Below are 25,146 nucleotides of genomic sequence, written 5' to 3'. Positions count from 1 at the left end.
TGCAGCTGTTGGTGTTGCAGTGGCACTTCTCACAGTCGTGCAGCTGTTTTTCTGTCATTGGTATTTAACAACAGTTATGGAAGGATCGTGTTCTCTCTCCCTACAGTATTACAACACTGCAGAAAAATGCCATCGACTTGGCACAGAAGTATCATCCTCCTGACATCCCTACAGGAAGCCAGGAATGACGTGTTATGTTGTGTGTGCTTTCACTCTGGGTTGAAGATAGGGCCCTTTGTCTGAGCACAGCTGGACATGTTAAGTACTTAGCTTTTCGTCAAACTTTACCAAGTCCTTTTATCATCATAGGAAAATTCACAATTCTAAAATAAATGTGTTGAATTACTTGTTGATTTCTATTACAAAACGTGATGCAACGTGGAAATGTAGTTTGCACAACTCCAAGTCACAAGATGGCGCTTAACTTTAATTGTGACAGGGAGCTGTGTGGGCGAAGAAAAAGAGCAGCGCAGCGAATGTCGTTTCTTTGAGCTGTTCGTCATTTGGTGTTTGGTATGTAGTAAGATCGATTGTACACACTTATTTGTCATAAATGTCAAGGTTTTCGTGTTTATTTTAGTGGAGTTTGTCGTAAAAGTGAAAATATAAATTGTAATTGTGTGTTTTCTTTTCGGTGAGTGGAGTTGCGTGTCAAACTAGCTCGGGCCGGTCAAACGCAGCTAAACTAAGACAAGCTAATATGATTAGCTTCAGCTGATCATGTGTATTTGAAAGACTAAATTCATAGCCTGCCTTGCAGATTAATCTACGTGTGTGCCTACAAAGGTCACTTAGTCGAGTGCTGTTACTGGTTTTCACGTATGAAGAATTTAATGAAAAATGCGTCAGCCTGCCAGCTAAACCCTAAAATGGACGTCGCTCGGTGTGTTCTGAACCACATCCTTAATCCGATTCAAGGATCATTCCGGACAGACTGCAATGCTCACTGTAACACCTATCGAACTCAAGATTTGCTTTGTTAATCTTTAAAGCGGATACTATCGTCTATACTTGTTTTATAACATCGTCTTTGAATAGTCGTAACTTAATCTGAGTTAGTATTTCTTGCGTCACAGTGAAAGTAAATAGACTTTCATAATAGCAGGAGCCTGGAACAACAGGCACGGCTTTTCTTCACTAGTTCCAGTGCCAGCACTTATAGCCTCACCTTAGTTTTTTTTTTTTTTTTTTTTTTTACTCTGTGCAGTTTAATTAGGGTGTAACATTTATTGTTCATGACTGAAAATGAACAGAAACTGAGCCAAAGGTAAACCTTGTTTAATTTTACCCATTGCACTTGTTTTTTTTTTATGTTTAGGGTTTTTTTTTCTAAAACACAGAAACCAAAACTCACATTGTGCAGAATGCATTTTTGTCTTTAGTTGGGTTTTTTGAGATGTACAAACAGTTACCCAGTTCCGGATCACTTTTTTGAAAGTCCCGCTATACGGAGCCATAATGCAACTGAATCTCCTTTAATTGTGTATTGTTCTATTGGGTATTTGGATGTTATCTAGCTGAAAACGTCTGGATGGAGTAGCCATCAAATCAAATCAATTTTATTTATATTGCGCCAAATCACAACAAACAGTTGCCCCAAGGCGCTTTATATTGTAAGGCAAAAGTCATACAATAATTACAGAAAACCCCAATGGTCAAAACGACCCCCTGTGAGCAAGCACTTGGCGACAGTGGGAAGGAAAAACTCCCTTTTAACAGGAAGAAACCTCCAGCAGAACCAGGCTCAGGGAGGGGCAGTCTTCTGCTGGGACTGGTTGGGGCTGAGGGGAGAGAATCAGGCAAAAGACATGCTGTGGAAGAGAGCAGAGATCAATCACTAATGATTAAATGCAGAGTGGTGCATACAGAGCAAAAAGAGAAACACTCAGTGCATCATGGGAACCCCCCAGCAGTCTAAGACTATAGCAGCATAACTAAGGGATGGGTCAGGGTCACCTGATCCAGCCCTAACTATAAGCTTTAGCAAAAAGGAAAGTTTTAAGTCTAATTTTAAAAGTAGAGAGGGTGTCTGTCTCCCTGATCCGAATTGGGAGCTGGTTCCACAGGAGAGGAGCCTGAAAGCTGAAGGCTCTGCCTCCCATTCTACTCTTAAAAACCCTAGGAACTACAAGTAAGCCTGCAGTCTGAGAGCGAAGCGCTCTATTGGGGTGATATGGTACTATGAGGTCCCTAAGATAAGATGGGACCTGATTATTCAAAACCTTATAAGTAAGAAGAAGAATTTTAAATTCTATTCTAGAATTAACAGGAAGCCAATGAAGAGAGGCCTATATGGGTGAAATATGCTCTCTCCTTCTAGTCCCCGTCAGTACTCTAGCTGCAGCGTTTTGAATTAACTGAAGGCTTTTCAGGGAACTTTTAGGACAACCTGATAATAATGAATTACAATAGTCCAGCCTAGAGGAAATAAATGCATGAATTAGTTTTTCAGCATCACTCTGAGACAAGACCTTTCTAATTTTAGAGATATTGCACAAATGCAAAAAAGCAGTCCTACATATTTGCTTAATATGCGCATTGAAGGACATATCCTGATCAAAAATGACTCCAAGATTTCTCACAGTATTACTAGAGGTCAGGGTAATGCCATCCAGAGTAAGGATCTGGTTAGACACCATGTTTCTAAGATTTGTGGGGCCAAGTACAATAACTTCAGTTTTATCTGAATTTAAAAGCAGGAAATTAGAGGTCATCCATGTCTTTATGTCTGTAAGACATTCCTGCAGTTTAACTAATTGGTGTATGTCCTCTGGCTTCATGGATAGATAAAGCTGGGTATCATCTGCGTAACAATGAAAATTTAAGCAATGCTTTCTAATAATACTGCCTAAGGGAAGCATGTATAAAGTGAATAAAATTGGTTCTAGCACAGAACCTTGTGGAACTCTGTAATTAACCTTAGTCTGTGAAGACGATTCCCCATTTACATGAACAAATTGTAATCTATTAGATAAATATGATTCAAACCACCGCAGCGCAGTGCCTTTAATACCTATGGCATGCTCTAATCTCTGTAATAAAATTTTATGGTCAACAGTATCAAAAGCAGCACTGAGGTCTAACAGGACAAGCACAGAGATGAGGCCACTGTCTGAGGCCATAAGAAGATCATTTGTAACCTTCACTAATGCTGTTTCTGTACTATGATGAATTCTAAAACCTGACTGAAACTCTTCAAATAGACCATTCCTCTGCAGATGATCAGTTAGCTGCTTTACAACTACCCTTTCAAGAATTTTTGAGAGAAAAGGAAGGTTGGAGATTGGCCTATAATTAGCTAAGATAGCTGGGTCAAGTGATGGCTTTTTAAGTAATGGTTTAAGTAGTAGCCATTCTACTTAAAGTGTGAAGCCACATTATGTGTGGTGCAAATATTTGCCGGAAATGGATCACTTTGCCCAGTTCTGGATCACGACACTCTTTGTCACTTTGGGAGCATTCCTGGCATCTGGCTGGAGCCCTTCTAATGCAGAATGATACACACTGTGCCTGAGAATGTGTTTTGAACACAAAATTATATTAATTATACTTATTAAATGAGAATTTACTTAGTTTCAAAAGGCACTGTATACGTTTTTACAAGTAAAAAATGAAGTATGGAGGTGAGATTTCTCCCGAATTTAAAAAGTAAAAGCCCCCACATTCATGCCCATTCGTGATGTTGAGATGACCCTCAAAGTACACATGGCTCACAAGAACTGACACGAGGCTGCTGCTTCAGTGATCCACAACCGGCAAATTTTCACGTCGGAGATAAATGCGTGCAGCAATAAAACAGCAAGACATAACACACTGACATTTTCTACCCAAGTAAGTATTTTCCCACTCCAGAACCAAAAACACCGAATGGCTAACTCACCTTTGCTACGTTTTAGAGTTCGTTACTTTCAAACTTGCAGGAATGAGTGAGTCAGAAACAGCGCGCACACTGCAGACACCAGATGTTTTGATTCCTCTGCTGATCACAAGGATGGCTGGATCTGGTCGAGCTTGTGGTTGTTTCTAGACAAAACATCAGTCTTTCCATTGGTACCAAGTATTAGCTTATTCGCGCTGATTACGAGAAACGGCCGTGCAAATACCTCAGCAGTGATCCGGAACCGGCAATGATCCGGAACTGGGCAAGTGACTGTACCACAGTGATGCTCTATGTTGTTGTCCTGCTCTAATCATACTTCCCTTTATGTCCACAGGTTTGTTCAGTTGTAAAAATGGTCCGACCTCATTTTGGCCCACCTCGCTTAAAGTCCAGGTAATGTAATACATCGTAACCAGGTACCACATTCAAATGCTTGTCCCCCCCACACACACACTTTTGCACAGTTAAACTGTTGCTGTGTATGCTGGGGTGGGTTGACAGAGCCAAAACTCAAAGAATTTAGCAATCTTGGCCGTGTATTTTATGTATTTTTGTTTGAATATTGAAATAAAAGTTACATATTTATCCTTTATTTAACCAAGTTAGTCCCATTGTGATCGAGACCTCTTTTGCAAGGGAGACCTGGACAATTATAAAGTTTCCAGTTCACCAACCCTGCATGTCTTTAACTGTGGGAGGAAACCAGAGCACCTGGAGGAAACCCACGCATACACGGGGAAAACATGCGAACTTTCAATTTATTTTCATTTATGTAGCGGTAAATCACAACAAAGTTGCCTCAAGGTGCTTCATACAAGTAAGGTCTAACTTTACCAACCCCCAGAGCAAGCACACAGGCGAGAGTGGTAAGGAAAAATTCCCTCTGATGATTTGAGGAAGAAACCTCAAGCACACCAGACTCAAAGGGGTGACCCTCTGCTTGGGTTATGGTACTGACACGATTTATAAAACAATTTACAAAACTAGTATACAGAAAATGTTGCCTGTGCACAGGATAAGAAGGTTACAGAAAACAGACTTCACAGAGAAAGGCCACAGGTGGGAATCAAACCATGACCTTCTTGCTGTGTGGCAACAGTACGAAGCACTAAGCCACTGTGCTGCCATCGTGCTTATGTATGAACTGACTTGAGCGCTGCAATCATTAATCGAGTGCAGAAATTCTGCTTCCCCACCCACAGCTGGAGACACCTCTACTGTTTATCTCCACCACTTTGGTACATCTTCAAAAAGAAAACGGGCTGCATTGTGTTTTAATTTTAGCTTAAATTGCAGCCACATCAAAATACCCGAGCAGCTAAGTGTGTGGCTCTGGGTTCATTCATGTGTGCCATGCGCGGTATGCAGGCAAAAAAGACAAGTGATCTGTAGGGATGGGTATCAAGAACCGGTTCTTTTCGAGAATCATTAAATGATTCGATCTAAGGACATATAGCCTTTTTGCTTAATGATTCCCTTATTGGTCCTTCAGAACAGCCACTGTTTTTGAGGGTGTTTATCAGGAAAATGATCGTTTCTCTACGTTGATTGCAGACCCTGCAGTGGGTCTGTAATCAACCGCTTCTGCAGCACGGCTCTTCTTGAAGCTTGAGCCAGTGAAGCAGTGCTCTGACCCACTGCTCGTTGGTTCTCTGCTTTCCTGCTTTTCAGAAGCATCAAGTCTACTTCTTAGCCCCTCCCAAAGCCATTTAAAAATGTCAATTGTGAGTCACTTTTGTGCTGATTGAAGTCACTAACTGGGACTCATGTCTTGTTGTGGGCAAGAAATGAGAATTGTCCTCCGTTCTGTTCACATAGCTCCAAACGCTGCACCTTTCTCTGCCGAGTCAAAGTCAAAGTGTCTTTATTTGTCTCCTTAAGGAGAAATGTGCCTTGGACAGAGGGGTCTGCTACACAACAACACATCCGATACATAGCACCCATACATCAAAAACAACAACATAGTAAATCAAAGTTAAAATATAAATACACAACATTATTAACATCTTTGTGCAAATTCCGCAATACATAACCTTATGCTATCTTCCCTGAGCTTTCAGCTGATTTATGAGCTTCACTGACAATGGAATAAATGAATGTTTATATCAGTTATATTTAAAAAGAGGAACCTTGTACCTCCTTCCTGAGTTAGAGTCCGGTCGGAATTAATAACTTCAAAGCGAATCAGTTTTAAATCAAATGACACCTCTTTAGAAAACAAACTTTAGAAAACTAAACTTTAGAAACAAACTAGCTGGATTTACATGCAGACAGATTAACAACAAACACTATTTTGGCCCCAAGATGGCACCCTGAGCCACATGACTCTTTTTTTTTTTTCCCAACTCGTTATGTCACTACTCTCTTAATAAAGGGATTCTAGGGTCCACAGGTCTACTGTTAGGTTAGAAGTCACTTTTAGGCTCTTCAGTTTTATTGAACATACAGCTCTGTGATGCATCTGGATTGTACCAAAGGAAACATTCCTTGTGCCATTCTTGAGTTTCTATGTTAGAAAATGTTCAGCATAAGATGTGCAGTGAGTTGTGGCCAACCAGTCAAAGAAATTAAAGAATAAATTATGGCGTCAAATCAGTGCCAAGAAATGTCTCCGTTCTCACAGATCCAGTGAAAATGCTGTAGTACATACGCCAGGCCTATATGTGGCGCTGTATCGCTTCTACAATAAATGGAGACAACGACATGGGGCTAACAACGAAAGCTAAAACTTTAGAAGCCAGCTCACAGATTAAATAAAGTCTTTTAATCTGACCTCTTCCCAGGATTCATCATCACAGATGAAAACTGTTCTCTACATGACACCTTTGTTTTGGAAGATGACGTCTTGGAATGCGTTAATTCCTTATGATGGAAGTTACTTCTGAGTTTTTTTTAAAGGCATTTTTAAGAAGTCCCTTAGTGTCTCAACCTGTTTTGTCCCACCACCAAGAAAACAAAAATGCTAAATTATACTGTAAAATTACCCAGTGGTGTCCAGTAGTCTCCAGTGAGAGGAACAGCGGGTGCACGTTGTAAAGTTGTTGCTTTTGCAGTCCTATCCTTTATGGTGTGTCATGAGGGAATGTCATACATGCGGTCATTTGTTGGGATTCTCAGAATATCTTTCAGACTGACGTCTTCCACAACACTAATCGGCCTATAGTCTGTAGCAATCCATTTCGCTGTCACATTTGCAGGCTTCTCTTGCCTTTGTTTAGCTATCAGTAGTTCTCCCACACTCTGCACCTAATGTAGTCTGCCGAAGCCTCGCGCAGCAGTGTGTTTCGTTGAATGATTTGCTGGTATCAGCTGTGTGTGCTGCATTTAGTTGATATTTAAGACTCGAAGTACTCTAATTTTTTATTTATGAATCAAATACAAAGAAAACAGGTCCTGTTCAAAATCCTGAAATAGCTGCATACTTGAAAATAAAAATACAAGAACATAAGGGGCTTATTGTATATTATTTACAAATTTAAAAAAGAAAAGAAAATACAGGGCAACCTACCATTTACAGATGAAATTTGTCTATAAAAGAAACTAGTTTTAAAACATTATTGGATTCAATAAATGATAGAGATTTATAATTAAGTTTAAACGCATTTCTCCATTGAGTAATGTTTGGTTTTGTCTTGAAAAAAAATTGTGAATGTAATGTTTGCTTACTAAAATCCTATTATTAATACCAAAGTCATTACAATTAATATTCCATATTTTATGTCTATAATGGTTAAATCATTGATCCAAATTCCTTTAGAGACAGTCTATTGTTGAAGGTCAAACCAAAAGCTTTGCACTGTTTCACACAAAAAGAAAAGATGGTCCAGCAGGTCTTCAGTTCCAGTCTTCCAAAAGCCACAGTTGCCTACATCCATTAGGAGTCTGTTTTAAAAACTCTTATTTGGATAATTCTTGTTAATAACTTTAAATTGGAGTTCTTTTGTCTTTGGTGAGACTGGAAAATGTTAAATATTTACATCTAACCTTTTGTATTTCCTCCTTTTCAAAATCTTTAAGAATATAATCTCTTTTGGGTGAATTAGTGAGATAATTGTAAGCTGCTTACTTGAAAAAATAAAAAGAGACACTGTTGTTTTCTTTAGGGAGGTGGTGGCGTAATGGTTTGCATGTGATTTAAGAGGTTTTCCTTTGCCATCTGATAGTTAATAATCACATTATTCCTTTTGATCGGTTTGGGTGTGGAGTCAGACTCAGATGTGTCGGGTTTCATTAATCTCAGGTGATTTTGAGCACTTTCTGTAATTTATTATTAACCCTCTGGAGTCTTGGCTAGTTTTTGGCATTCATGACTACTTTTGGTTTTACCTTCATAATGTACCTTTAAAAAACTGTTTACCTGGCCTTGTTTGGTGTCATTTTTTTTTTCAGCACAACCACATCTGTGTGACTTGACAGTTTTTCTTTCATTCTGACATACTGCATTAAAACAGTAACCATAAATTCACCCCAAAACCTAAAATTCAAATCTTTTACTGTGAAAACCATAAATGTGTTTAACGAACCATTTTTATAACTTAGAATGCAAATATAAATGATACATTAAAAAAAAAAACATATATATATATATATATATATATATATATATATATATATATATATATATATATATATAACTTAACTATAAAGTTTTATGTACATCAATTCACATTAAAATGCAGGAAATGCTTCAGGTATTTTTTTGTGGCTATTTACAAGCAATAAGATGTCACACAAATTATATTTGTGCCACTCAGAAGCACAGTTACTGTCCAATGCACATCAGAAACCCAAAAATTTGTAGCTATTCTACCTCAATGTCCATGTGAATTTTCCCCTAATTCCTTGTTTTTGTAGCCTTTTTTTTTGGTGTTGGTACAGACTCTCCTGACTTAGTGGCCAAAAAAACAAAACAAACAAAAAAATAGATGTCGGCGGGGGGGTCTCTACCTGAACTCCTGTGTTCTCACCTGGAGCCTGCTCTGTGTTCCAGGAGTCAGTGCTGGAGCAGAGTTCTTTAACACAGAGTCCTGGACAAAACTAGAATGAGGAGCACGCACTCCAATCCACTGTGCAAATCTGTGCGCACAGATCGGTGAATCCATCTGCTCTCGTTCGTCCAGACCAGAACAATAAAGTCCACTTCATCATCAGACTGATCATGCTCTGGTTCAGAGTCTAATGATGCGCTCTGCGCTTCATTCGTCTTCATGCAGAAAAAAGAAAAAAAAAAAAAGACTTGACCTACTAAATAAATAAAATAACTACACCACACACACTAAAAAACTCCAAGCATGGCAAATACCATGCAACTTTCAAAACTGATTGCCGTCTGCTTTTCGCCTCACGCGAAACCACAATTTTCTTCTCAGCAAGCAAATTACATGGATTGGGGATCATTGTTTATTAGGTAATATATTTTACACCAGTAATAAAGAAAATTATTATTACAGTATTATTTATTTATTTATTTACTTGTTTGCTGTTGCAGACAGAGAGACACGGAAGAAAAGTTGCGTTCGTAAAATGTACACACCCACACACACGTGAGGTCTATGGGTTGTCATCAAACCCACGTGGAGTTGGTGATTATGATCGGTTGGCTCCTGAGTTTTCCACCAGTGGTAACACCCCTTTCTCCTGCTGCAGCTGAGGGAGTCTTTTTTTTCTTTCCACCCCTCTCGCTCCTGCAGCTGAATGAGGAAATGAGTTGTTTTTGCTGCAGGTGTCTGTACAACGTGCAGCGAATATGAGAATGTTATCCCCCCAAAAATTCACATAAATAATCAATCATAATCCAAGTTATACTTGGCCTATTAACAAAATTTAAAAAGTGGTATGGAGGTTGAATTCCACGCATTAAACAGACATTCAGAGTGGAACGGATTGTGTGCTGCGTCTGTGACTTTTTACGCGGTGGCGTGTCAGTCGACTCCAGAGGGTTAAATAATGCTGAATTTATGTGGAAATGATTGTTGTACAGAAATTTGAGATCTGACGCTGAGATAGATGACTGGAGTAATGTTTTAAGCAGAAACGAGGCGATAATCACGTAACACTGTTGTGAATCAACTGACTTCTGCATCAGAGAGGAGGGCTGTCAATCAAACCTTGCTCTCCAGAGACGACCAATCGCAGCAGAGCCAGTACCAACGTGGTTCCCTCCCCCATAATGCCAAAACCCAACCCCCATAGTGCCATAAGTTACCTTTTCCCTCACTCGAGGAGCAGTTTCCTTGCACAAACAGCGATATTTTGCGCGTGTACAGTTAATATTTACGCATGTGAAATAATATAATGCGCTTGAACGCATTTTTTACGCAAGTCTGGTTTTGCCGCTGAGCTGACGCCACAATAAATGTCTACTTGCATGCACAAAAAAACCCAAATTAAATGCCCCCCCCCCTTTCCTAATGCAGTTGTTAATGTTATTTGGTGAAAATTTCTGTATTTTTGTCACAGCTATCTTTCTAAATATATACACACGCCCACAGTAAAACTTGCATATAATGGATTTAGGTGAACCAGCGAATTTTGTCCATTATAATTGAAATCCACTATATGTATAAAGCGGAGAAAGTCTGCTATATGTATGTAACAGATTAGTTAGTCAGGAGGTGCTGAACGATCTACAGGGAATCCCCAACACCAATTTGGCGTACATATTTTTTGATTAAACGCTTGATCACTCTTTTCTTAATTCCGCTGTGGAGTGGTACCTTAAAATCCTAAAGCCTGATTTATGTTTCTCCAGCTCCGTAACTTCGTGGTCATGCAATGACATTAAAGTTCTTCGTCGCGTCTTTATGCAATTTGCTGCAGGAACAGTGGCTTTTTCTGGAGTAATTAATTCCTCAACGAGTTCCACTTCTTTATGCAGTCATCAACCTCCAAACCAAATGGTATGTACAATTTCCCTCCATGAGTTACAGGTCATCTGAGCATCTTTTTTTACTTTGTGCTGTAAAGTTGGTCATGTTTGCAGACTTTTATGGCAAACGTAATTGATCCATGATCAAAATGTAATCAGCAGGCGCACTGCACAACCTACTAAAATATGAGGGGAGCGGAAGGAGTGAAACCATAAAAATGACAAATCACAGCCATTGCGGTCTCTGTTATTTAGCAGGTGCATGTCAGGGAGTGTGGAGGGTTCGCGGCCACACAGAGGGCTCTGATCTAAAGTGGTTTGGTTTGTCACACCCCGGGATATGTGTGAAACTTAACACCATATTGCAGTGCAGACAGCAAGCAGCATTTTGTTAATAATCGCAGGCCTTGAATTATGGCCCACCTCATTTAGCTGTCAGGTCTGAGCACGGCTTGAAAAAAATAAATGCACAGGCTTTTAATCAAGGAAATACGGTGCTCACTTTGCCCAAATCGGCAAGTGTCAGTGTTGAACTTTACTTCGTACCTCTGTTACGACTGGGCATGTCCAGACTGCTCTGTCCAGTACATGCAAGGGGTTTTTAATGAGAATACATTGCGATGGGACGGGATATTTTTTTCCGATGTGAGCGAAAATCTGTTATACAAAATCTGGTATATGCACTGTTTATTACATGGACAACCATAAAAAAGCATTGGGACTTTTGTTTTTGTCTGATGCCTGCGAGTATACGGTTTATACAGTGACGGTTTTGGTGAGTTTTACTGTGTGTGTGTGTGTGTGTGTGTGTGTGTGTGTGTGTGTGTGTGTGTGTGTGTGTGTGTACACATAACTGGTACTCATGGTGCTTACACATGCTAAAAATAAATGATGCGCAGCAGAAAACACAAGGGAAGCACTTCATAAAAGGAAAGCAATGACAGGTTGTAGGAAAACTGTTTCCCTCTGCTGTGCGTCAATGATATTTAGCACACATGAGCACAATGAATACCAGTTATGTACAACCTGAATTCCAATGAAGTTGGGACGTTGTGTGAAATGTAAATAAAAACAATACAATGATTTGCTAATCCTCTTTAACATATATTCAATTGAATACATACACCATAAAGCCAATATATTTAATGTTCAACCTGATAGACTTTTTGTTTTTGTGCAACTATTTGCTCATTTTGAAATGGATGCCTGCAACACATTTCAAAAAAGCTGGGACAGGGGCAACAAAAGACTGAAAAAGTTGATGAATGCTCAAAGAACACCTGTTCGGAACATTCCACAGGTGAACAGGTTAATTCGAAACAGGTGAGTGTCATGATTGGGTATAAAAGGTGCATCCCCAAAAGGCTCAGCTGTTCACAAGCACAGATGGGGCAAGGATCACCACTTTGTGTACAACTCTGGAAAAAATAGTCCAACAGTTTAAGAACAATGTTTTCAATGTTTAATTGCAAGGAATTTAGATAGAATACTAGACTGGCCTGCCTGCAGTCCAGATCTGTCGCCCACTGAAAATATGTGGCACATTATGAAGCGCAAAATACAACAACGGAGACCCCGGACTGTTGAACAACTGAAGTAGTACATCAAGCATGAATGGGAAAGAATTCCACCTACAAAGCTTAAACAATTAGTGTCCTCAGTTCCCAAACGCTTATTGAGTGTTGTTAGAAGGAAAGGTGATGTAACACAGTAGTAAACATACCACTGTCCCAGCTTTTTTGAAACGTGTTGCAGGCATCCATTTCTAAATGAGCAAATATTTGCACAAAAACAATAGTTTATCAGTTTGAACATTAAATATCTTGTCTTTGTGGTGTGTGTATGTGTGTGTGTGTATATATGTATATATATGTGTGTATATATATATGAGGGCTGTGAGAAAAGTATCCAACCTTTTTTATTTTATGCAAAAAATATATGGATTTGATTCATATGTTTTTACATCAGCCAAGCTTGAACCTTCGTGCGCATGCGTGAGTTTTTTTCACGCCTGTCGGTTGCGTCATTCGCCTGTGGGCAGGCTTTCAATCAATCAATTTTATTTATATAGCGCCAAATCACAACAAACAATTGCCCCAAGGCGCTTTATATTGTAAGGCAAGGCCATACAATAATTACGTAAAAACCCCAATGGTCAAAACGACCCCCTGTGAGCAAGCACTTGGCGACAGTGGGAAGGAAAAACTCCCTTTTAACAGGAAGAAACCTCCAGCAGAACCAGGCTCAGGGAGGGGCAGTCTTCTGCTGGGACTGGTTGGGGCTGAGGGAGAGAACCAGGAAAAAGACATGCTGTGGAGGGGAGCAGAGATCAATCACTAATGATTAAATGCAGAGTGGTGCATACAGAGCAAAAAGAGAAAGAAACACTCAGTGCATTATGGGAACCCCCCCAGCAATCTGTCTATAGCAGCATAACTAAGGGATGGTTCAGGGTCACCTGATCCAGCCCTAACTATAAGCTTTAGCAAAAAGGAAAGTTTTAAGCCTAATCTTAAAAGTAGAGAGGGTGTCTGTCTCCCTGATCCGAATTGGGAGCTGGTTCCACAGGAGAGGAGCCTGAAAGCTGAAGGCTCTACCTCCCATTCTACTCTTACAAACCCTAGGAACTACAAGTAAGCCTGCAGTCTGAGAGCGAAGCGCTCTATTGGGGTGATATGGTACTACGAGGTCCCTAAGATAAGATGGGACCTGATTATTCAAAACCTTATAAGTAAGAAGAAGAATTTTAAATTCTATTCTAGAATTAACAGGAAGCCAATGAAGAGAGGCCAATATGGGTGAGATATGCTCTCTCCTTCTAGTCCCCGTCAGTACTCTAGCTGCAGCATTTTGTATTAACTGAAGGCTTTTCAGGGAACTTTTAGGACAACCTGATAACAATGAATTACAATAGTCCAGCCTAGAGGAAATAAATGCATGAATTAGTTTTTCAGCATCACTCTGAGACAAGACCTTTCTAATTTTAGAGATATTGCGTAAATGCAAAAAAGCAGTCTTACATATTTGTTTAATATGCGCTTTGAATGACATATCCTGATCAAAAATGACTCCAAGATTTCTCACAGTATTACTAGAGGTCAGGGTAATGCCATCCAGAGTAAGGATCTGGTTAGACACTATGTTTCTAAGATTTGTGCGGCCAAGTACAATAACTTCAGTTTTATCTGAGTTTAAAAGCAGGAAATTAGAGGTCATCCATGTCCTTATGTCTGTAAGACAATCCTGCAGTTTAGCTAATTGGTGTGTGTCCTCTGGCTTCATGGATAGATAAAGCTGGGTATCATCTGCGTAACAATGAAAATTTAAGCAATGCCGTCTAATAATACTGCCTAAGGGAAGCATGTATAAAGTGAATAAAATTGGTCCTAGCACAGAACCTTGTGGAACTCCATAATTAACCTTAGTCTGTGAAGAAGATTCCCCATTTACATGAACAAATTGTGATCTAGTAGATAAATATGATTCAAACCACCGCAGCGCAGTGCCTTTAATACCTATGGCATGCTTTAATCTCTGTAATAAAATTTTATGGTCAACAGTATCAAAAGCAGCACTGAGGTCTAACAGAACAAGCACAGAGATGAGTCCACTGTCTGAGGCCATAAGAAGATCATTTGTAACCTTCACTAATGCTGTTTCTGTACTATGATGAATTCTAAAACCTGACTGAAACTCTTCAAATAGACCATTCCTCTGCAGATGATCAGTTAGCTGTTTTACAACTACCCTTTCAAGAATTTTTGAGAGAAAAGGAAGGTTGGAGATTGGCCTATAATTAGCTAAGATAGCTGGGTCAAGTGATGGCTTTTTAAGTAATGGTTTAATTACTGCCACCTTAAAAGCCTGTGGTACATAGCCAACTAATAAAGATAGATTGATCATATTTAAGATCGAAGCATTAAATAATGGTAGGGCTTCCTTGAGCAGCCTGGTAGGAATGGGGTCTAATAATGTCTTTGGGATGGTTATGAGTAATTTTTTCTCTAATAGTTAAAATTTTATTAGCAAAGAAAGTCATGAAGTCATTACTAGTTAAAGTTAAAGGAATACTCGGCTCAATAGAGCTCTGACTCTTTGTCAGCCTGGCTACAGTGCTGAAAAGAAACGTGGGGTTGTTCTTATTTTCTTCAATTAGTGATGAGTAGTAAGATGTCCTAGCTTTACGGAGGGCTTTTTTTATAGAGCAACAGACTCTTTTTCCAGGCTAAGTGAAGATCTTCTAAATTAGTGAGACGCCATTTCCTCTCCAACTTACGGGTTATCTGCTTTAAGCTGCGAGTTTGAGAGTTATACCACGGAGTCAGGCACTTCTGATTTAAAGCTCTCTTTTTCAGAGGAGCTACAGCATCCAAAGTTGTCTTCAGTGAGGATGTAAAACTATTGACGAGATACTCTATCTCACTTACAGAGTTTAGGTAGCTACTCTGCACTGTGTTGGTATATGGCATTAGGGAACATAAAGAAGGAAACATATCCTTAAACCTAGTTACAGCGCTTTCTGAAAGACTTCTAGTGTAATGAAACTTAATCCCCACTGCTGGGTAGTCCATCAGAGTAAATGTAAATGTTATTAAGAAATGATCAGACAGGAGGGAGTTTTCAGGGAATACTGTTAAGTCTTCAATTTCCATACCATAAGTCAGAACAAGATCTAAGATATGATTTAAGTGGTGGGTGGACTCATTTACATTTTGAGCAAAGCCAACTGAGTCTAATAATAGATTAGATGCAGTGTTGAGGCTGTCATTCTCAGCATCTGTGTGGATGTTAAAATCGCCCACTATAATTATCTTATCTGAGCTAAGCACTAAGTCAGACAAAAGTTCTGAAAATTCACAGAGAAACTCACAGTAACGACCAGGAGGACGATAGATAACAACAAATAAAACTGGTTTTTGGGACTTCCAATTTGGATGGACAAGACTAAGAGTCAAGCTTTCAAATGAATTAAAGCTCTGTCTGGGTTTTTGATTAATTAATAAGCTGGAATGGAAGATTGCTGCTAATCCTCCGCCTCGGCCCGTGCTACGAGCGTTCTGGCAGTTAGTGTGACTCGGGGGTGTTGACTCATTTAAACTAACATATTCATCCTGCTGTAACCAGGTTTCTGTAAGGCAGAATAAATCAATATGTTGATCAATTATTATATCATTTACTAACAGGGACTTAGAAGAGAGAGACCTAATGTTTAATAGACCACATTTAACTGTTTTAGTCTGTGGTGCAGTTGAAGGTGCTGTATTATTTTTTCTTTTTGAATTTTTATGCTTAAATAGATTTTTGCTGGTTATTGGTAGTCTGGGAGCAGGCACCGTCTCTACAGGGATGGGGTAATGAGGGGATGGCAGGGGGAGAGAAGCTGCAGAGAGGTGTGTAAGACTACAACTCTGCTTCCTGGTCCCAACCCTGGATAGTCACGGTTTGGAGGATTTAAGAAAATTGGCCAGATTTCTAGAAATGAGAGCTGCTCCATCCAAAGTGGGATGGATGCCGTCTCTCCTAACAAGACCAGGTTTTCCCCAGAAGCTTTGCCAATTATCTATGAAGCCCACCTCATTTTTTGGACACCACTCAGACAGCCAGCAATTCAAGGAGACCATGCGGCTAAACATGTCACTCCCGGTCTGATTGGGGAGGGGCCCAGAGAAAACTACAGAGTCCGACATTGTTTTTGCAAAGTTACACACGATTCAATGTTAATTTTAGTGACCTCCGATTGGCGTAACCGGGTGTCATTACTGCCGACGTGAATTACAATCTTACCAAATTTACGCTTAGCCTTAGCCAGCAGTTTCAAATTTCCTTCAATGTCGCCTGCTCTGGCCCCCCGAAGACAATTGACTATGGTTGCTGGTGTCGCTAACTTCACATTTCTCAAAACAGAGTCGCCAATAACCAGAGTTTGATCCTCGCCGAGTGGGGAAAAACGATTAGAAATGTGAACGGGTTGGCGGTGTACACGGGGCTTCTGTTTAGGGCTACGCTTCTTCCTCACAGTCACCCAGTCGGCCTGCTTTCCCGGCTGCTCGGGATCTGCCAGAGGGAAACTAACGGCGGCTAAGCTACCTTGGTCCGCACTGACTACAGGGGCCTGGCTAGCTGTAGAATTTTCCACGGTGCGGAGCCGAGTCTCCAATTCACCCAGCCTGGCCTCCAAAGCTACGAATAAGCTACACTTATTACAAGTACCATTACTGCTAAAGGAGGCCGAGGAATAACTAAACATTTCACACCCAGAGCAGAAAAGTGCGGGAGAGACAGGAGAAGCCGCCATGCTAAACCGGCTAAGAGCTAGTAGCTGCGCTAAGCTAGCGGATTCCTAAAAACACGCAAAGTGAATAACGTGTAAATAATTTAGGTGATTCAGCAGAGGGAGTGCTTTAGTTAAGGCACGTGAAGATAATACTGTGAAACAAATCGTTATCTAGGTAACTAGATCAATCTAACTGCGCAGATTAAACAGCTAACAGATACAGCAAAACACTGCTGTGGTCCGGAACAGGAAGTGATACAATACCGCAGTGAGAGCCAACCACCAGTAGAGGCAAGCAACAGAGAAAGAGACAAAGTGAGCACTGGTCCACCCCTCTCGTTGTTTTTTCATTGCGAGGAAATGGCGGAATGATTTGGGCTTTGTTCCATCAGATTTTTTTCAGAAACTGTTAGAGACAGGCAGCTGGAAACCATTCGGAAAATTCACATGACTTTCGGTGAAAATTTTATGGGCTTCACAGAGATTAAGGAGTGTTACTACCGCTTTAAGGACGGCCCGCAATGGTGCACTGCGCACCGCGCTCCGAGCCGCGATCGACAGGCTGAAACGACCATTTCATTTCTAAACGGATGGCTGTATGGATCCAGGACCATTTTGTGCATTTTCTGTGGTTATTACAAGAGCTGGACATCAGCCATTTTCCGGCAGATTCCACTTTTAACAAGAGATTTTGTCATGGAAAGCCGCGCGGAATCTTCGCGCGTCATGACGGAGCCGCTGATGGAGCGAGACAAAGAACACCTCCGTTTTGGAGTGTCAGAGGACAAGTTGGGACATGCCTATCTTGGCTTTCAGTGGCTTACCAGTCGAGTGAGTATAAGAGAAATTGTGGAGAGCTGGGCATGTCCAAACTTGTCCTCTAACACTCCAAAACGGAGGTGTTCTTTGTCTCGCTCCATCAGCGAATCGGTCGTGACGCGCGAAGCCTCCGCACGGCTTTCCATGACAAAATCTCTTGTTAAAAGTGAAATCTGCCGGAAAATGGCTGATGTCCAGCTCTTGTGATAACCAGAGAAATTGCACATGATGGTCCCGGATCCATACAGCCATCCGTTTAGAAATTAAATGGTTATTTCAGCCTGTCAATCGCGGCTCGGACCGCGGCACGCTGTGCGCCATTGTGGGCCGTCCTTAAAGCGGTAGTAACACTCCTTAATCTCTGTGAAGCCCATAAAATTTTCACCGAAAGCCATGTGAATTTTCCGAATGGTTTCCAGCTGCCTGTCTCTAACAGTTTCTGAAAAAATTCTGATGGAACAAAGCCCAAATCATTCCGCCATATCCTCGCAATGTAAAAACCACGAGAGGGGTGGACCAGTGCTCACTGAAAGCCTGCCCACAGGCGAATGACACAACCGACAGGCGTGAAAAAACTCACACATGCGCACGAAGGTTCAAGCTTGGCTGACGTAAAAACATATGAATTAAATCCATATATTTTTTGCATAAAATAAAAAGGTCGGATACTTTTCTCACAGACCTCGTATATATACACACCCCAGTATTGTGCAGCTCTAGTTACATTATGATGATAATTTCATCGTATTATTAAAAAATGGCTTCATGAGTAATAAAACTGAGCAATTTTCTGTTTACCTTAAGACCCTACGAAGATGGTCACGGAAGCGGATCTCATGAAGGTCGTCGAGCATCCCAGGGCTATTCGGGTAAAGCTCCCTTCCACTGGAAAGACTCTAGAGGACGAGGTCGACCCCCAGTTGCCAGAAGAGTCCCACTAATGGCAGAGCAAAGGGAGCCACGATTCAATCACTGGAGGTCCCACAATCAGGATTCAGGATTCCAGCCATACCCTCCAAAAATGGTACCACACCACAGCCAGAGGAGGCCTCCCTCATCTAGGCCAACACGATCCCCCCATGCCCAGCATCAGTCATCCTTCCGCATTCCTGCAAGGGGGCCCCCAGGTCAAAGGGGCCCACCTTTCCACGGACCCCCATCAGGTCACAGGTCACCCTCACCAAGGCATTTCCGCAGCCACCCAGATGACAGGAGGCCAAGTTCTACAATGCCATATCGGGGTTCTTTCAGAGGCCCTAGAAGGCAGTCTGCATTTCCCTATCCACAGCAGCAGGGCCGCGATTCTCGTGGGAATTACGGTCCCAGAATGAGGCCGTATGAACCCTCAGACCGTGATGGAAAGCGTTGGAATGAGTCTGGAGCATTTTCTCACCTTCACAAAGAAGAACATGGGACTTCTGGGTCTCAGAGGAACCCCAGGGAGCTGCACGGGAGAGGCTCATGTCCAGAGAGGTACAGGAGTGAAGTAGCCATCGAAGCTGGGTAAAAAAACAAAACAAATAATGAGGATGCCTGAAGCTGGCAAAGTCCTCCCAGTCATGGGGGTTATAATGATAACCTCTGCTATGCCCCAACTCTTTAATAGAGGGTTTTTAAGAGGGTTGTATGTAGGTGTGGTTTCACCTGCAATTGAAAAGGGTGTTACATTCTCTTAAAATTTTCTTCCACATTTTTTTGATATGGCATTATGAAGTGGCAACGTTAAGATAAAGTTAAGTTCCGCTTCCCTCTTAACATGTCAAGGGATCTACCCCTGTAATAATTTCTCTATTGTTTGATGGATGTGCAGGTGGTCATCTGATCAAGATTCCAGACGTCAGCGTGGTGGAGTGGACAGGCAGGGCAGCAGATCACACAGTAGAGAGAAGACACAAGATGCCCATTCTCATCCTCCATCTTTTAGAGCACCCTCATGGAAAGGAGGCCCATCATCATCATCATCATCATCCTTCCATAAGAGCCCCCCGGAGAGGCATGATCCAGGACCTCGCAAAAGGAGGGTGTCAGACATCAGTCTGCCTTCCACAGATTCTGCAGTGGATTATGGTCCCCCAAAACATCCCAGGACAGAGAGGCCTCAGGTCCTCAAAGTCCCCAGGACATTTGGTGGTAAACCTTTGTCCCTCAGGGAGAAAAGCATCTTAATGAAGAGCAAACAAATAAGAACAGCGTCTCTGATGAGGTTGAGAATACCTCCAACTGTTAAACTCAAGCCTCAGTTAGGTGAGTCTGCTTCACAGGAAAGCATCAGCTCTGTCCTTGCCATCAGGAAGAAACGATTCCAGACAAATGCAGCCCCTCTGAGAAAGTTGGAACCAAGAAGAGAAAAACATCAGTCTCCATCTAGACTAGAAGGCAGTACAAGCAAGTCTTCAAGAACCTCTGGTTCTCGCAAAGAACAGGTGGAGTCTCGCCGGTCCTTGAGCACTCACAGGTACGGTATTTTCCTTCTAACAGTGTTCGCAGGGGCTTGATGATGATGATTAGGAGAAACACTTTCTGTATGAAGTGGGCACCATCAATGGAAAGTGGAGATATCTTGATGGGCTAAATGTGCAGCATTGGTTGAGTTGCTGAAAGGCTCCAAATGTGTTCAAATGCCACCCTCTGTCTGCGTGCTGCCTGTATTTCAAAATACCATCATAAGAAGTGAGATGAAGAAAAGGTCCTAAGTTTGTGCACAACTTAATTATGCATCATTAAATCCAACCAGTCAAATTGGTGCACTTAATAAGGAGTGAGTCAGAATAAGATGATCTCCGACCATGATGGACTCCCGCATTTGTCAGTCTGTTATGATAGAAAAATGTGCTGCCATACATTTTTGTGAAGATGCATTTCTCATCGATGTTGAGCACCAGCCAGCAGAAGCTGCATGCTGTTGAACACATGCATATGGATACAACATGACAGAAGTGATGGGAATCAATCACAATTTAGTCTTTTGAAATTTCAGTGCTGTCCCACCAACACATGGATCAGCAATATTGGATTGTCAGCAGTTAACGAACTGCCCACAGCACTGTCTAACAGGAGTTGGCAATGCATATAGCAGGCTTGAGCATGGAAAAATCAGCAATTTGCTGTGGAGCTGATTAGTGTCAACACTGAAGAATGGTGACATTGCGCATCGACGGGTATGACAAAATGTGTAAAAGTGAAGAGGACCAAATGAAGAACATTATCCTTAGGTGATAAAATTGAGTCATTTCCATTTATTACAGTAAACACGACTCTGACTGGTTGAGTTATTGAACTTAATTTTAAAATTAAAATGACATGTTGCTAAATGTTAAAGATTTCTTGCCTCTGATAAGAACATTGAGAGAACATTGGAATGTTTTGAAATAATCAAAGTATATCCATTTATTTGGAAAATACCTATGTGGATGCAGATGTGATCAACCTGATCTGCGCCATGTGGCATGCAAGTGGAAGTTTACAATTTCAGTTAAATTCAAGAAAATTAGATTATGATTGGCCTGTTGGCATTGAAGCTAAGTCTTATCCCTCTGAACTGTGGAACAACGTGTACAGTGCTGCTTTGTGTTCAAGTGCAGCAGTCAGAAGACACTTTGCCTTTCACTTGTGTGGATTCAAATTTACCCCAAGCTTGGGCTTTTCAGCCTTGCTGCAACCATCGCAAGGAAGACAAGAGGCCAATCCTGCAGTTCCAACATAATTAAATGTACACCACCTGACTCTGGAAGAGCCAGTACTTAAAATTAATGAAATAATCTACTGACTGTCACATCAGCTTTCTTGTTGGATTAGGATCTGAGACTTCAGCATGACAAAGATGGCTTCTTACAGTTTATTTATGTTGATGATGTTTGCAGCGAAATGGCCCTCATAAGTTTAAATATCCTGAAAGTGATTAGCAGTGAATCTTGGAGGTGTATAATTGGGCACATGAAGACCATCTGCAGAGTGGGACAAAACTGACACATGGACTAAACTGGATTCATTGGGATGGATGATTTAACAGATGTTAAATGGGAAATGTGAGACTGCAAGTGTCTTAAATTTGATGCTGCTTTGGAATTGAAGAAAGCTCAAACTGGTTTATCCAGTCCTTGTATACCACCTCTTGAATTCTTTGAAATCTGAATGAATTCTGACAGGACCCACACATTAGGATTGTCCATTAGTGTGCATGTGTGCAATCAGATGAAGTTGCTATCTGGAACCCATACTCCATGCCGTGAAGTTTCTCGCATGCTTACACGCCCACAGTCACCCTGCAAAGTCAACTAACGTGACAAGCCAGCGGTTCTCTCAAAGGATACTCTGTGCTTCATCCACCTGTCATTCAAATCTACTCCATGAAGAGGAAAATACAGCCCTGATCAGTGCTATCTTGATGCATGTTTTGATTTCTCAACTAATCCGTCTGTCACTTCCAGCAGTCTCCCAAATATCGCCCACAACCAGGTTCAGAACTTGTAGGAACAGTAATGGAATTGAAGCATCACTTGTGAACAGTGTAAAAGCTCAGCAAAGTCTCAGCCAAACATGGCTGTGTCATCGGCGTACCCCCCTGCTGGTTCATCTTTTAGGCTCACGGCTCAGCTGAGGAGATGCCAATAACCTGATTTCACCATCGGTGTGAACATTCAAAGATGTACTTCAGAACTATAAATGCATCCAAAGTTTACTATCGGCTGTGATGAACATCTAAAAGCTAGGACCAGTGGGAATGATGGGAAATGCCACTGCTGTCCTGGAAGAATACCCTTAATGGAGATCTGTTCGACACTGATAGCAAGACTTCACTGCTGTGCTCCCTAAAGAGTGGAGATAGAAGACTGGTGATCTAGACAGATATCTTAAAGTCATCTTCATGATATGCCCCTAACAGTCATTGAGTTATTGTGGAGAACTCGGATTGATAAAGGGTACAAAAATAGGATAAAGAAGCATGGAGATTCAGTGGTGTTTGTAAGTACCCAAATGTGATACCTGCCTTTATAATTGCTTGCCTGCAAAACTGGTGTTCATTATTTGCTTAGATTACTGACGTAACCCTTTAAACCATGAAAAGTTAATCATTTTTCACTGTTTCTTTTTCTTTTTCTCTTTTTTCCCCCCCATGTTTTAACTAAATGATAAGCACTTGACACAGTTGTTACATGCATCTTGGCTGTACTTTAGGTTTTGATGTACTGATGTATCTGCAGTGTGGACAGGAATGTGGATGTCTTTAACTTCGCCTCTACTGGTCTCTCCTCAGATCTTCTCCCATAGAGAAACATCTGAGTGACCTTGTCGTCGTGTCCCATTGGCAAGCAGGGCCAAGCTCCACCTCCAAGGACAGTTCCCCACTGAAGGGTCGCAGCTCCAAGTCAAAGACTGGTATGGTGGTTCTCCTGTAACGAAGATAGTCCAGAAGAAAACATTTTTAAGAGTGCTACTGTATGTGTTTCTACTGAAGTATCAGCTACAAGGGTTATTCTCTCCCTGTCTTTTTTTTTTTTAAGACCACAATTCTGGTGCAAATGTACCACCAAATAGACTGTCAAGGACTGAGTCCAGACCATCATTTGACGACCGTAAAAGAAGCTTTTTGGATAAGAGGATATTTAGGTATGTTGCCTAGAATTTCATATGCTGTTATTTACATAGAAATGCTAAGTCAGTGATGTTGGAGGTTATGTTTTTCGCCCGATTGTTGTTTGTGAACAGCCTGGAGTCCACAATTTTTTATAATTTAATATTGAACGTTTGACTGAAGATTCATATACTGATAGGCAAGAACTGATTAAATTTTCAAGGTCAAAGTCAGGAAAAATCCCTATTTTTAATATTCACTGAATTTTCAAAAATTTATAATGGCAAAAAAGATAAAATTTCTTTAATATTTGAGAGTGTTATGTAGGATGGTGTTCTTTATTGACTGGCAAAGTTTGATCTGGATCTGATCCAAATAGATTTTGTGGCCATTGAAACCCCCAGTTAATGTATATTTTACATTACGTCTTCATCAATCGTGCCCAAGTCTCACTCATATTTGAATGTGAGGTGCAGACTGGCACTCACTGTCACCTGACAAAGTCTGATCCGGATTGTGGATTTTGTGCACGTTTGAATTTAATATTGAAAAGACCATTAAGTGTACATTTTGCATTGAATCTCAATCAAAAGTGCCTCAATCACTCATTTTTCTGCTATGGATTTACCTACACCACCAGAATTGTATGTTTGTTCCAATTTTATGCCTGTTTGTCTTTCAGTTGTCACTCCGAAACCAAGTGCCAAAAATCAATGACAAATTAACAGCAGAGATAACAAAATGTTCAGTGAAAATTACCTGAAAAAGAATTTGGAAACTAAAAAGTTGGAAAAAAAACAAAACCTGACAACGGCACAAAAAACTAAATACATACTCCTGAGATTTGATCACTTCTAATTTAGCTTATGAAAAGCCACTTCTAACAGGACTTTGGCCTTGAATTTTTTTTTTTCCCATAAGATTTTGTGGGGTTGGAAACTAGTACTGGCAGAGCTTTGCGCTCTAGCAGTGCAGTGCTCTAGTTTTAAACATGGAGTCACTGACTATGTTTACATGCCGTTAATATTCGGGTTAAGGTCAGTATTCTGGTTTCTGAATCATTAGGAATAACCCGTTTACATGCTTAAACAGACAGTTACTCCTGTATACATGGTCATTGGTATCATTTGGAATGTCCCCATCTAAACAGCGATGCACGTCTTCCACCGGTGCTTGATTTGGTCTGGCGTTTGTGCAAATCCTGCTTCGTGTAAAATCCCTCACTACACACTTTTCTCAAACAGGCATTAACATTTTCTCATTTTTCTCTCCTGTGGGCTGCCTCCGCATCAAAACAGCGAGTGTAGTCTCTGGACCTGTTGCCAGATTTGGCGCAGCTCCGCACAGCAGAGGGGGGTGGGGGGGCGGTGTGAGTGGCCCACTGCAGCCCGCAGACTCAGTAAGTGCATCGGAGGCAGAGCAATCGCGGTGATGCCGGTGCCGTGACCGGCCCGCCTGATAAGTACGCAGAACACAATGCGCTGTTTATCTCTGCTTCTGTGGTGTCTGGTGGGCTGCACGCGACGCATACAAGTAGTTGTCGTACTCAAAAGACCAAGATTCCTTGCGGATAGGACATGTGCAGAACACAAAATAATGTTCCTTTCTATGGGGATATCCTGATGCGCATTTATATGACCTGATATTTGGGTTAGAAAAGGAGTAACCTAGGGGTCTTATTCGGGTTTTTAAAAACCAGAATATGAGCATATTTGGGTTTTTGCGGGTGTTTA

General features: G+C 41.1%; 1 protein-coding gene across 1 annotated transcript in view; it reads left to right on the top strand.

Moving 5' to 3' along the window:
• The first annotated feature begins 427 nt into the window (after positions 1–427).
• Positions 428–25,146, top strand: part of si:ch211-114c12.2 (uncharacterized protein LOC336578 homolog) — a 36,420-nt gene continuing 11,701 nt past the window's right edge. The window contains exons 1-6 of the mRNA XM_034178486.1: positions 428–513; positions 4,215–4,273; positions 18,646–19,314; positions 19,652–20,296; positions 23,096–23,217; positions 23,343–23,448. Coding sequence (XP_034034377.1) covers positions 4,233–4,273; positions 18,646–19,314; positions 19,652–20,296; positions 23,096–23,217; positions 23,343–23,448 — 1,583 coding nt within the window. The 5' untranslated portion in view covers positions 428–513; positions 4,215–4,232. The remainder of the gene's footprint in view (positions 514–4,214; positions 4,274–18,645; positions 19,315–19,651; positions 20,297–23,095; positions 23,218–23,342; positions 23,449–25,146) is intronic.

The sequence above is a fragment of the Thalassophryne amazonica genome, chromosome 9 (assembly GCF_902500255.1).
Source record: "Thalassophryne amazonica chromosome 9, fThaAma1.1, whole genome shotgun sequence".
Taxonomy (NCBI): domain Eukaryota; kingdom Metazoa; phylum Chordata; class Actinopteri; order Batrachoidiformes; family Batrachoididae; genus Thalassophryne; species Thalassophryne amazonica.
The sequence above is the reverse complement of the archived record's forward strand: the minus strand, read 5'-3'. Positions and strand labels throughout refer to the sequence as shown.